A 14,216-nucleotide genomic window follows, 5' to 3' on the forward strand; every position below is an offset into this window, starting at 1 on the left:
GATTTATTATCACGTGTACCTATGTACAGTGAAAAGCTTTGTTTACAAGCAGTACCGACAGATCATAGTAAGCAAGGACATATAGATCATATGATGAAAAACAACTAGACAGAGGCATACAAGTTACATTGCACAGAGCGTGTGTTTGGCAAGATCAACATTAGCAAGATCTGCAATATTTGAAGTTAGAGAGACTGTTATGCACCGAGACAGTAAGCTTTCAATGATGCATCTGTAAAGGTTGGTGAGGGACTTTGTGGACATACCATGCTTCCTGAACTGCCTGAGGAAGAAAAGGTGTTGTTGTGCCTTCTTGACCATCTCATCTATGTGGGAAGACAGGTTTTTGGTTATCGTCACTCCTCGGAACTTGACACTCTCCACCCTCTCAAGGGCAGCACAGTGACACAGTGGTTAGCACTGCTACCTCACAGTGCCGGGGACCTGGGTTCAATTCCAGCCTCGGGCAACTGTCCATGTGCAGTTTGTACATTCTCGCTGTGTCTGTGTGGGTTTGCTCCAGTTTCCTCCCATAGTCCAAAAATGTGGAGGCTACATGGATTGGCTATGCTCAATTGCCTGTAGTGTTCAGGGATGTGTATATTAGGCAGGTTATAAGGGGATGGGTCTGGGTGGGATGCTCTGAGGTTTGGAGTGGATTTGTTGGGACAAAGGGCCTGTTTCCACACTGTAGGGATTCTATGACAAAACTGCAATCTCTCAGCTCAATTGACATAGATGAAGGGTGTTTTCTCCTCCTTTCTCTCTGAAATCAATGATCAGTTCTTTAGTTTTGCTGACTTTGAGAGAGTGGTTTGTTTTCACTACCCCACGTCACCAAGCCCTCTATCAGCTTTCCCCATTTCCAGTCTTTGTTGTTTGATATCCATCCTTTCAAAATCACAGATGGTGTTCATTCAGAATTTCGCAACCAGTGCCAACCAATGGAACAGGTAAAGGGAAGGAATGGGAGTTGGTTCACAATTTGAAGATGTTGAACTCATCATTAAGTCCTGAAGGTAGTGACGTGCCCAGTCCGAAGGTGAGATGCCAAACATCCAGGTTTGGCTGTAGCACTGCAGCATGCTGATGACAGACAAGTGGGAATGTGAGCAGGACGCGGTGGTAAAATGCCTGACTACAGGAAGATCAGGGTCCTGCTTGTATCCAGACTGGAGGTGTTCTGCCAAGCAGTCACCCAATCTACGTTTGGTTCTCCAGTGTAGAATAGGCCCACTTGTCTGTCCTCCGCACATTGTAATGCTCCAGTGAATTGTAGTCAAACTGGAAGAAGAACATCTCATCTTTGGACTAGGCACTTTACAACCTTCTGGACTTAATATTGAATTTAACACCTTCAAACTGGGAACCAACTCCAACTCCTTCCCTTTCTTTTAGCTTTACCTGTTACATTCTCTATCACCGTGTCCTCTCTTTCCCAATCCCAACCCCAGCGGGAATGTCTGCTCTTTCAAGTCTGGCAGTTAGACACACCATTGTTCTGCCACTCTCACATTCCCATCACTGAACTATCAACATCTTTTCTCCCCCAGTATTCTACATGCCAACCCTCCCCTGTACTATAGTATTAATGCCACCCCTTTCACACTATGTCAGCTGTGTTGAAGAGATAGTCTGAACTGAAGAAGGGTCCCGATCTGAAATGTCAACTTTCCGGCTCCTCTGATGCTGCCAGACCTGCTGTGATCTCCAGTATTTGTTGTTTTCAGTTATGAGAATAGATTGGGACAGTTCTGGAAAAGCTCAGCAGGTCTGGCAGCATCTGTGAAGAAAAAAATTCAGAGTTAACATTATCTGAGGAAGGGTCACCAGACACAAAATGTTAACTTTGAGATAACAAGGTGTAGAGCTGGATGAACACAGCAGGCCAAGCAGTTTCATAGGAGCAGGAAAGCTGATGTTTCAGGCCTAGACCCTTCTGAATCCAGCTCTATACCTTGTTATCTCACATGCTCCAGCATCTGCAGTTCCTACTATCTCTGAAACAAGGTTAACTCTGATGATTTTTTTCTTCACAGATGCTGCAGACCTGCTGACCTTTTTCCACCAACAATTCTACTTCTGAGATGCTGCTTGGCCTGCTGTGTTCATCCAGCTCCACACCTTGTTATCTCGGATTCTCCGGCATCTGCAGTTCCTACTATCTCTGTTTGTGTTCCTGATTTACAGCATCCGCAGTTCTTTCAATTTTATTGGGACAGTTCTCCCTGGACAGGAGAAAGGGGGAGATTTGATAGTTTTCAAAATCAGAAGGGATTTGGGCAGAGAAACTGTTCCGGCTTGTAAACAGATCAAGCGCCATTGGTTGTGGTTTTAAACCAGTTTCTCGAAAGAAATAGAGAGAAACAAACCCTTTTCACACTAAGTGGTTAGGGTGTGGGGTGCACTGACTGGAAATATAGTGGAGGCAGGTTCCAGTAAGGATTTCGAGAGAGTACTGGATAGCTAATTAAATAGAAACAACATGCAGGGTTGAGACGGGAGTTTGGCATTAAGTCAAAATGCTCAGGCAGCCGGCGTAACATTATGGCCGAATGGTCTCCTCCTACTACAGTAACAATTCTGTGATTCAATGATGTGTTTAAGAAATCTCCTGTTGAGGTTCAAAGCTTTCAACACACCAAGGCATTCACCTCACACACATAGTCCAAGTTGAAAGTAGATCTTCACCGTAGCAAACCAACCTGTTTCGTATCAAACGACACGTCTCATACAACCTACTCCCAGCACGGAAAGCCGATTGTCGTAACAGGAATGTTAATAAATAGGATAGAGGTTGCTCTTATTTTCTGCTGCCCTGTTTTAAATTTCAATCCAATTTATTACCAGGTAAAAATAGCATTCACAGCCCCAACCCCTAAATACCTCATAGCCAAACCACTTTTCAGCACGTGATTCCCTGGTACACATCATTGTTTAAGAATCGAGAGGTTTAGTAAAGATTTAACCCAACATTTGCCACTGCAATCCACGTTTGGACAGGCCGGTTGAAGCTGATTGCAGATCTGAAAATTACGGTGTTTTCGCTCCCTGTTTCATTGTTCCCGGGGGTCTATGCCAGAGGAATTCTGGACATTGTCCCAATCCCAAACTCTTTGTTAAATGTCTCCCTCCCTATCCCCCACCCTCAGCGGCTCGCTAACCGGCTGTCCAGACCCATCAGTTAACGTCATGCCCGGGGCTGGCAGCTGATAAATGTGCTTCCTGATACTCCGCTGCTTCGCTTCAGAGGACCGAGGCGAACAGCAGCGACCAGGTACATTAAAAGATCGCTTTCTCCTTTCATCTCACCCAATGCAGTTTGTTGAGTTTGCAGCCCCGGCTCCGCGCGCTTGGGCGCAGCGTTCAATAGGTTTTTCACTTGTAGCAGGTCAAGAGGTTGTTTGAAGAGGAGCGGGGGTAAACTCGGATCAGAAAGTGGTCAAAATCGACAGGCTTTATTGCGTACACGCCCCCTCCCCCCGTGGCTTGTACTGGATGTGTTTCCAGATATTTAGTATTTGAGAAACTACCGACTTCTCATTAACGCTAGCAAGTGATAATTCTCCCGAACTATCTCCTCCCTACAGACTGGGAGGAAAAATGATGCCCCCTTTTAACTTGCAACGTCTTGCCCTTCTTAAAAGTCATTGCTTCTGATATTGAATCCCTAAAGGGGTTAAAGTGGTGGGTCCCCAGAATGGCAGGAAATGTGTTTTTTTTTGGGGGAGAAAAACATTAAAGGGATGTTTGCGAGCTGTGTTGCTGGAACGGCTAATGGCATGAAATGGAGGGAACTTTCCCTCTAGTCGCTGCGAATTGAATGCAACACTTGGCTGTTGAGCTCTGAAAGGGTTCTAGAAAGCGGGGGGGGGGGGGGGGGCGGTGCATATCATATTTTAATCCCCTCTAAAATAAATAGTACCCTGCTGAGATTTTCAAGTTCTTAACATGTGTTGAATCGTTTTATTTACTACGTTACTAAACAGATACAGTAACCTGAAATGTATTTATTGATATTCAAAAATGGTACACCAGACGTCATTTTTAAAAACAGAATTATGTTAAAGCAATGCTACAGTCTAGTATTGAAAGATTTGCTTAGATATCTGTTAAAATACATGGTCCCAAACAAAAGTCTACTGGATAAGATTAAGTGTATCGTTTTTTGAATGGTCTGTCGTTATGCACTTTTTAGTTTGTAAGAGTTCTGAATATATTTGAGAAGTTGAAGGAACCTGGAAAAATTGATGTGACAGTGACCTATATCGGTGCTGTGAGTCACACAATCCTGGTATTTTAGGTGTTCTGTTACAGTCCATATATGGTTCACATGGAGCTGTGACCTGTCCCTGTATGACCACTTGTTACTATTCTTGGCAGGCACTCCAGTGCCTCCTCTCAATTGGCAAAAAGTTTTTGATGCTTTATTTCAATTGTTACACTTTATTCACAGACTCTTCTTGTTTCTTTCTCTCCCTCATTGCTGACCCTTTTTCAAGTAGCTGCTCGAGTGGCTGCTGGGAGAGTGAAGGATGTCAACCTATAATGTGTCTCTCAATGGCCCTGCACCGTGGGGCTTCAGACTGCAGGGAGGAAAGGATTTCAACATGCCCCTGACTATATCCAGAGTAAGTTCATGTGTATTCCGCTGTTTGAAAAGTCGCTCGATTTTTCAGCACCATCAATGAGTTTGCACATTGTGAACATTCTAACTCACCTTGATCCTCTCCATTTCTACTCATGTCCAATTGTCGTGGGTTTTTTGAGCCATGCTGTTTCCACTTTCCACAGGCAGGGCTCAGACACCCTTTCTTACTGTTAGATTTCTAGCACTGGCAGTATTCTGCCTTTGTGTTTGGTTGCTGGAGTCAGTCTGTTATTGATATGTGCACTGTATTATCTAGCTAATGCTGCTTCCAGAACAGACAAGTGTGGTGGTAATGGGCAGAGAAAGCAAGAATACATTTCTCCAACTTGAGGTAGTAGTGTGGTTTTCCAACTGAATCACTTTGAAACTCCCCCCTCCCATAGTAATATTCCAATGGATCAGAACCAGTCAGAATTTCTGAGCAGGAATTTTTCCTATTACTCATGGACAGTCTCACCCTTTGACATTCTACAATTTTCTAAGTTAAATCCCAAGCCTGAATACTTCCACCATGAATCAGTCGAGAGTTGGCACTTTCATAAACTGCTGTTATATCCTTTGATTCAGATTCCATGACTTGATCCCAGGATTTACTTTGCTAAATCTGTGAGTGAAGCCCACATTCTGATTCACATGGCCCCAGCTCAAATTGGGTCTACAATGTGTTGCCAGGCTACAGAATCCAAGCTGTTGATCCACACTGACTTTCTATTGGGTGTGAGTAATTCATGGGGTGAAGTTTAAGCAGGCATAAAGTTGGTATGGAGACCCTAATACCTCCAGTGATTGTTCTGAAGGAACATCTCCTTCACGCATTGACAGACTGCTCTTTAAGGACGTAAAAGTTCAAAATCCTGAGATTTCATTTATTCTGATGTCTATCAACTAATCATTCAACGATGAACCAAACTCTGTATCTCTTCTGCTACATTTTAGGGCTCAACACATGCCCCAGTCCTTCATATTCATGATCTTTTGTATCATTCCCCCTCTTCCTTTTATTGACATTTTCAAACATGAACAGTGCCCAGAATTTTAAACATTTGCCATTTTCTGTCCTCCAAACCTCCCATCAAAAAAAAACCTTTGTACCATGATACCACTTTGGCTATTTAGGAGAATATTTTTTCTTGTAAAAAGGTACTTTTCTAAAAATATTGTGCATTGTTGAGAAAGAGAAATGCTTTCAGAGCTTTCAGTCCTGCACTCATCAGGACAAATTCAGAAATAACAAAACACTTATTAAACCTCTTGGATGTGCTACAAATCGTGTTAACAAGTGGTTCAAGATTATCAGTCAGGCTCTTATTGTGGTTCACTTTAGTGCACTAGAAGTCACAACCAAAAAGTACATGTCTGCACATTGTGCCATTTCAATTAAACAAATATTTATGCAACAGGGTTTCCTGATGCATTGCATATACCAAAGCCTTGACCAAATCAGAGTCAACTTGCTAAATAATCAACATCCTCTTCTCATCCAGTTGTTGTTTACTTGTAGGTGGAAAGGCAACCTGCAAGATGGATACAGTTTGCAGAGAGAATTTGACAGGTTAAGCTAGCAGCAAAAGGAGTATAATGTGGAAAAATGTGAAGTTATTCATATTGTAAGGGAGAAATATTGAACATAGTATTTAAATGGAGATAAACTGCAGAAAGCTACAACACAAAGAGATACTGGTACGTGGAGCACAGGCACAGTAGGTAATCAGAAAAGCTGATGGAATATTGGCCCTTATTTCAAGGGGTTTGAAGGGTAAGGAAGTCTTACTGCAACTGTACAAAGTGAAGTACTGTGAGCAGTTTTGATCTCTTATTTAAGGAAGGATATAATTTCATTGAAGGCAGTTCAGAGAAGATTCACTAAAATGATCCCTGGTATGAAGGGATCATCTTATGAGCAGTTTGGGACTCTACTCACTGGAGTTTAGAAGAATGAGAGGTGATCTCATTGAAACATACAGGCTTCTTAAGGAGCTAAATGCTGACAAGATGTCTACCCTCATGGGAGAGTCTAGGACCGGGGGGCATAGTCTCAGAATAAAGTGGTGGCAATTTAAGACTGAGATGTGGAGGAATTTCTTCTCTCAGAAGGTTGTGAATCTTTGGAACTCAATGCCACAGAGAACAGTGGGGGCAGAGTCCTTGTGTATATTTAAGGCTGAGATAAGTTCTTGATAGGAGAATCAAGAGTTATGGGTATAGGGCAGGAAATGCCCAAGGAATGTTGGATCAGCCATGATCGAATTGAATGGCGGAGCAGCCTTGAGTGGCTGAATGGTCCTGTTCTGTTCCTATTTCTTATGGTTCCCTTTGAGATTGGAATTTTTGCCATTCTATCTTGATGCATGTAAGATGTAAACCTTCAACAAGATCGCTGTTTTTTCAGAAATGCTCAGGTTCTGTACTACCGAGAATTATATTGTTAGCAAAAGCTCTTATGATGTGTTATAAAACAGACCAAACCCCCTGCAAATATATCAAGGAAATAGCCTAGATCCTAACTTGTATTTTATCTGAAGACAAGTGCAAGGTGTTATATTCCAGATACAATTCCAGATGTAATTGGTTATGCTACTTGGCTTCAAACAAAACACATTTTATTCTTACCTCCAGTTAAAAGACAAAAGAAAGAAGAATTGGTATAACTTTAACTCTATTGGAAAACTTAACAGAATAATTGATCATTTATCTGCTAAACAGCAACTGTTTCAATATAGTAACATCCTATAAATGTACCCTTGGCAAAGGCACATTCAGAAACAAGAAAATGTCTCACATGCAATGTTTCACAGGAGGAAAGAATATCAAAAGAGAATTGTAGCAGAGCAAGAGAACTCAAACATTTTGCTGTAGTGAGCAGGGACCTTCAAAACTCCAACAACTATTGAAAGCTAAATTAAAAGCTAAAACATAAACTGACTCCACCAATTCATGCTGCTTCTGTTGTTACAAATTTTAAAAAAGATCCAAGGCCTCATGAGCCATTTACTTTCTTGGCTTGGAGGAGACAGCTCGTCGCCTGTGGCTCAAAACCAGTCTTCAAAAGAAAGGACAGAATACATCTCTAAAAATTGTAGTATTGTCACAGTTGCCTAAGTTATTTGATAGTGACCAGAGTATTTTTCAGATGCCATGTGACCTTGTAAATTAGAGGAGCTGTTTTAATGACCAAGTTCATTAGATAAGGTGTTGACAATGTCCTGAAAGAACAAGGTAAATTTCTAATTGACTGTGGGAGCAATGGTGTCAGCACTGGGGCATTTGGTGAATCTATCAACCGTGTTGAACTGATACCAATTCTTGCCAGCTGTTTGTCAGTGATTCAGAAGTGCAAACATCAAATCAGAACCTTGGAACACCCAACCAACACTGTAGGCTTACCTACACCAAATGGACAGCAGTCTAAGGCAGCTCACCACTACCTTCTCAAGGTCAACTAGGGATGGGCAATAAATCCTCACTCAGCTGGTTATGGCCACTCACCTGAATTAAAAACAGGAAGGTGAAGTATGATCTTTGATTTTTGTTGCAATGCCAAAGGGTAATTAATTATTTTCCAATTAAAGTGGGCATAGAGTAATTGACATAACAGTGATAATAAGACAGATTTCTGAAACAACCACTACTAAGTTCATTCATTTGTCAGCTAACTATTTCCAAATAAAACAAGATTCTAATAGTATGCTGTTCCAATAAATACCCAATTATAACAATAAAATTAAAAAAATAGAATTTAGTCTATCAAAATTACAGCCAGTTTACATGTGTTCCAGACATGCTCTGTGCCTTCTTTGTCGGATGTTCTGTCAGGAACACCTTCTCCGTCAATTCTCCTGTCTGGTCTATTACCTAGTTGTGTCGTTCATACCTTTGATTTAGATGATGCTTTCTCTAAGACTTAGAGAAGGCTGTAAGAGCCAGTGATTCTCTCTTGAGAGCTGGGAGCTGGTAACTCTGGCAGTTCTAAATATCTGCTACAGACTTCATTATATTTTTAAAAACACCATTTCATCAAAGCTAAATCAATATGTTTAAATCCCTCAAGTCTTGTTGCCCTATAAAAGCAAACATTTGTATTCGTAATTCCAAATCAAAGACAGCTATTCCTCTAATAACCTCTCTGAGTTGCGAATAAAATTATGAACATAGTTTTCTGTGTGATAAGGATAAGCTGCGGAAAGCAGCGAAGGGATTCATATGTTTTTTAAGTCACGCAGAAACGTATTGGCTTCTTTTTAATTTTTAGAGGGATATCCATGTAAATAATTCAACATCTTAAAATTCTCCAGGCCTCATCTGTACTCCAGTAGTCTTTGTAATTTCTCCACGAGGTTGTAATTGCCAAAGGGCAGGATGAAACCTTCGTTCCATGAGAAATTAGACCTGTTTGAACTCAGTCCTGAGATTTTTTAAAAAATCATTTACAGAATGTGAGCATTGCTGGCAGGGCTTGTATTTATTGCTCACCTTCAAGAAGATGGTAGGGAACTGCCTCTTGAACCACTGGATGCAGTCCATGATAAGCCTTCATTGCAAGAAAGAGGCTTCTGTCTTTTGACTCAGTGATAATGAAAGAATGGTGATATATTTCCAAGTTAGAATAGTGTCTGACTTGGGGGGGACCTCACAGGTGCTGGTGTTCCCTTGTATCTGCTTGCCTTTTTGGATAGCAAAGGTTTGGAAGGTGCTGTGCAAGAAGTTTATATGGTCTCAGCTGAGTTCAGGGCTAATTTATTTCTTCCTACTCACCATCCAAACCCCCGCATCCCCCAAACATCCCTCTCCTCCACCACCCCACTATGCCTAGCAAAAATGGTTTTGGGATGAATATCAGTGTCCCTGCAACTCTGTGTGAAACTCCGGGCTGCATTTGTGGATAGATCTACAAAGAACCACTTAGACTTGATGGGCTGATTGTCTCCCTTTTGCACCCTGATGATGCAGGGATTAGACCCAGGAGGGGATTGAGATGTCAGTACCATTTCTAATCCCAGCCTGGCACCACATAAGCATCAGTTAGCAACACAATGTTCAGGAAAGAAAGGTCCCACTTGGCCTGGAGAGGAACTGAGTGCTACAATGGGGCCAGCTGGTGTGGGGAGGAAGTAGGAATTAGTTCATAGAATCCTTACAGTGTGGAAACAGACCATTCTGCCCAACAAATCCACACCACCCCTCCGAAGAGCATCCTACCAAGACCCATTCCCCATGTCTAACCCAAACATCTCTGGGTAATGCATGGCCAATCTGCCTGGCCTGCACGTCTTTAGACTGTGGGAAGAGCACCCAGAGGAAACCCACACAGATACTAGGAGAAAGTGCAACTCCGCACGCACAGTTGCTTAAGGCTGGAATTGAGCCCAGATCCCTGGTGCTGTGAGGTGGCAGTGCTAACCACTGAGCCACCATGCTGCCCTAAGTTCTTGCTGGGCAATTTTTACATGGCCAACTGCAGCCATTTCAATGCTTGCCCATTGACTGAATGGAACAGAATGAGGATGAGGAATGAGAGTAAGTAACCACAGCCCACGACAGTGCTCAAAGATGCCCCTTAGCTATTACTTGAGCTGCTCTGCTCAAATGCCGGCAACCTGCTGCCAATGCATCAGCATCTCAGTTTAACAATTCTGTTTCATTCAAGATGAATCAGCAGCAGAAAAAAACACAGATAAATGAGACAGTGCATGACAGTAGGTGGAATAATGAGGTTTGTTATTATATAAAAAGTGTGAATCAGGTTGGGTGGAGGTGCAAAATTTGCACACAGAAGCACAGATTTGTAAAAGATTGCAGCACAGGTTAGCAAAGCCACAGCAAAAAGCAAACCATGAACTAAGTTTGATTTCTCAAGAGGTAAGGCTGGGCCTAGGATAATATCCTGGAGAACTGCAGAACATCACTGAATTCTCCACTGAAATTGGGGGTTACCATTGACCAGAAACTGAACTGGACCAAATCTATAAAAACTATTGTTGCAAGTGCAGATCAGAGCCTAGGAATCCTGCAGCAAATAATTCACCTCCTGACTCCCCAGAAGAGTCTGTCCATCATCTACAAGGCACAAGGAACAAGTCAGTCTGTACCATCTACAAGATGGACTGCCAAAGTAAATCAAGGCTCTAAGGACAACACCTTCCAAACCCACTACTACTACCACCATCTGGAAAGACAAGGCCAGCAGATACATGGAAATGCTACAATATGCAAGTTGCCCTCCAAGTCACTCACCATCCTGACTTGGAAATATATCACCATCCTTTCAATGTCGCTGGGTCAAAATCCTGGTACTCTCTTCCTAAACATTTTGCGAGCTGCCCTACAGCAAATTGGCTGCAGTGACTCAAGAAGGCAACTCACCATCACCTTCTCAAAGTAATAACATAAAGAGTGTAGAAGTGAAAAGTATGGAAGTTACACTAAATCTGAATTGAACCTTTGATACAACAACATGTGGAATGCAGTGACAGTCTTAGTCATATTTTTATAAAGATGATGTTGAGGCACTGGAGAGAATGCAAATGAAGTTTACAAGAGTGATATCAGAAATATCTTGCATTTGTGGGTTGGAAAGGATTAACAACATGAGTCTCTTTTCTCCTGAAAATAAAAGGATGAATTGAGATCTGTTAGTCTTTAAAAGTATCAAAGAATTTGCCAGAGTGGATACAGAGAAAATGTTGCCTTTTATGGGGAAGAGCATAACTAGAGGCCATTAATATAAGACAGTCACCAAGAAATCCAATAGGGATTCAGAAGAAACTTTGTCACCTGGAGAGTAGTGAGAAAGTTGAACTCACAACCACACGGCTGGCTGAAGTGAGTTGTGTTGACACATTGAATAACATTGTGGGCTGAAGGGCCTGTTCTGTGCTGTACTGTTCTATGTTCTATGTTCTAAGAGGATTGATATGTAAATAAAAGAGGAAGGAATCCACAGGGTAAGATGGCAGATTTGGATGAGGAGAATTGGAAAGAGGCTCGAGTGAAGCATAAGGGCTGAATGTGGAATGGTTGAGCTGAATGGCTTGTTGTTCTGCCTTATAATCTTATGTATTCCAACTTTCTGATTGCCTCCCATCTTCTTTAGTAACAAATTGTCCAAAACTTTATTCACTCCTGGACAAAGTTCTGCTTATCCATCACTTCAATTCTTACTGACTGCTAGCTCCCAGTCGGCAATGTTGGACTGGCCTTTTCCCTTGTCCTATGTACATGATCTACTCCAATCCTATATCCGCCCTTCCCACCCAAAGTATACTGTTTCGCCAACTGGCCTGTTATGAGTGTCCCGCCCTCGACCACCAGCAAAATAGTTTTCATCTGCCTGGATCCTCAAATCTGGAGGCAGAATCTTTGAATGCTGGGAAATCTTCTGTTGTCATCAGACTGGAAGATAAGTCAAACTGAGTGGACTTGAGGGGAGTAAGAAAGCTGCTGCCAGACTACGTAAAAACTGTAGACTACAGACTCCCTCACTCCATATCTGCTAGATGCCGTTTCCAGATTCTTTCAGTGATAGTAGTGAGTGAAGACATGAGCTCTGAGCCAGGTGTTCTGTGTGATTGTGTGCTGGTAAATTGAGACACCCTGCCAGCTGTTTGATCCACGTCACTGTCAAGAACAAAGGGAAATTTGTGGATGCTTGATGTCATGCTATGTTCCACTGACTGCACAAACGGGATTCCTCACCCCTCAACGGGAATCACTGAGCTTCATCTTTGTGTAATGAATGGTCATTCTCTTCCTGTAAACCTGTCTATTAATACATTCTGATGTGTTTCTTATTTGGCAGTGAGTCATTGCTTATTGATTTATGGCTTAGTGATCGGACCAGAAAGGTTGCAAGGGTACCCTGTTTGTACTTCATTGGCACCACTGTAGTTGCAACTGGTAATAATTTAAATAGCCTTCATCTGTCGTGCAACTTTCAGTGTAATGGGACACCCAAAGGTGCTTCCCACAAAAGGGCTGAAGCTGATGATTTGACTGAATGTTGGGAGTGTGGGCTGGCCAGTTACATAGCCTTGGGGCTAGTAAAAATCGGGAGAGTGGAATACAGCTGGCAAGAGCATTGGGGAGGAGTTATGGGAAAATACCACCTCAGAGGGCAATTCTAATCCTGGGTCAGGCTGTTGAAATAAATGCCCTGGACACTGGAAGCAAGTTGAGATCATAAATTTTGAGGGAATGCATTGTTACAGAAGGACATTCGGAATTAGGAGTGAATGGAAAATACACTCATACTGGATTGTTCAATTGAACCAACTGGATCATTTATCCAATCTACCATTGAGTTTTATTTGGGATTAGGTGCTGGGGCTGTTTTCCTCGGAGATAGGAAATCAACAGAGATTGCAGTGAGAATTTTAGAGGTGTGCAAAGTGATGAAAGCTTTAGATTAGGAACACATAGGGAAAGCTGTTACAAACTTGGATATTGCTGGAAAGGCTCAGGAGGTCAAACTCCTGGGGAGAGAGAAACAGTTAACCTTTCAGGTTGTGACCTTTCATCAGAACTCTTTTTAACCAAAAAGCTGTTCCCATGAGCTGGGGGAGTAGGTTCAAAGTTTTGGACAAGAGGCACAATGGGTTAATATGTGAGTGGCATTGCCCTGGAAGTCTGTCTGCCTATGAGGGCAATGAAGATGGTGAATGCAGTCGAAAAGCAATTAGGAATTTTTGGGATTCCTCTTCAATAGATCCAATGATCCAGGTGACATGATGATGGTAACACCAACATGCCTGGGGAAAATTCCTTGCTGGATTTGGACTGAACATATGTCAGACAAGTGATTTAATACCTGGATCAATCATCGATATATATGGGTGTTGCAGTTGGTTGGAGTGGGATAGCATTAGGCTGAGTCTGTACATTTTTATTGGTGGGTACAAAGGGTCATAATGGAGCATCCTGACACGGGCTCAGACTGACACACCTTGACCTCCAACAATTAGGAGCACATCCTATCGCAGAAAATAACATTGAGGGATAAAGACATGCATCTGCTTTTCATTTGAGGTGTAAAAAAGAAATGTTAGCGACTGGAGCACAACAGAGCAATAATGTGAAATTCACATTCACCCTAATGCAGTCATTATCAAAAAGTTATTGCCCCAGCACAGGAGATGTGAAAATTAGATTCTCAGCAGAGGCCATTAATGCCATTTAGATTCATTCCTTTCCTAAGCAGCAGCTGAATGGTATGTGAATGAGAAGAGATTGAAGGTTATTAAGATATGCAAACAGAAAGGTCATCACATGTTCCATCGAGTTTGCAGCTGGGCACATTGAACTGTGTTGATTGGAATGCCATTGGTCTGCTCAACCTCAAGTTGTGATAGTAGATTAAGCTCCCAGAGAGATTACATGCATACCTTTAGATATGGAACTGGTGGTGAGGACGTCTGTGTTGTGTTTTCAACTCCCTGTATATGGAAGTATATAGAAGTCAGTTGCCTTTTTCAGCAAATTGGTTTGAGCATGTCAATGTTCGTGGAACATCATGTGAAGAATGGGCTTCATGAACTGAATGACCTTCTCTTATAATCTGCCCTCCACTGAA

The 14,216-nt window shown here is 42.2% G+C and overlaps 1 protein-coding gene across 9 annotated transcripts in view; it reads left to right on the plus strand.

The window, feature by feature from the left end:
• Positions 1 to 2,992: 2,992 nt before the first annotated feature.
• Positions 2,993 to 14,216, plus strand: part of LOC125467438 (PDZ and LIM domain protein 7) — a 207,567-nt gene continuing 196,343 nt past the window's right edge. The window contains exons 1-2 of one of the 9 annotated variants that reach the window (XM_059640251.1): positions 2,993 to 3,277; positions 4,503 to 4,631. In XM_059640251.1, the coding sequence (XP_059496234.1) occupies positions 4,536 to 4,631 (96 nt within the window). In that variant the 5' untranslated portion in view covers positions 2,993 to 3,277; positions 4,503 to 4,535. The remainder of the gene's footprint in view (positions 3,278 to 4,502; positions 4,632 to 14,216) is intronic. The other 8 variants (XM_059640250.1, XM_059640252.1, XM_059640253.1 and 5 more) reach the window with 8 other exon arrangements.

Source organism: Stegostoma tigrinum, chromosome 37 (assembly GCF_030684315.1).
Source record: "Stegostoma tigrinum isolate sSteTig4 chromosome 37, sSteTig4.hap1, whole genome shotgun sequence".
NCBI lineage: Eukaryota > Metazoa > Chordata > Chondrichthyes > Orectolobiformes > Stegostomatidae > Stegostoma > Stegostoma tigrinum.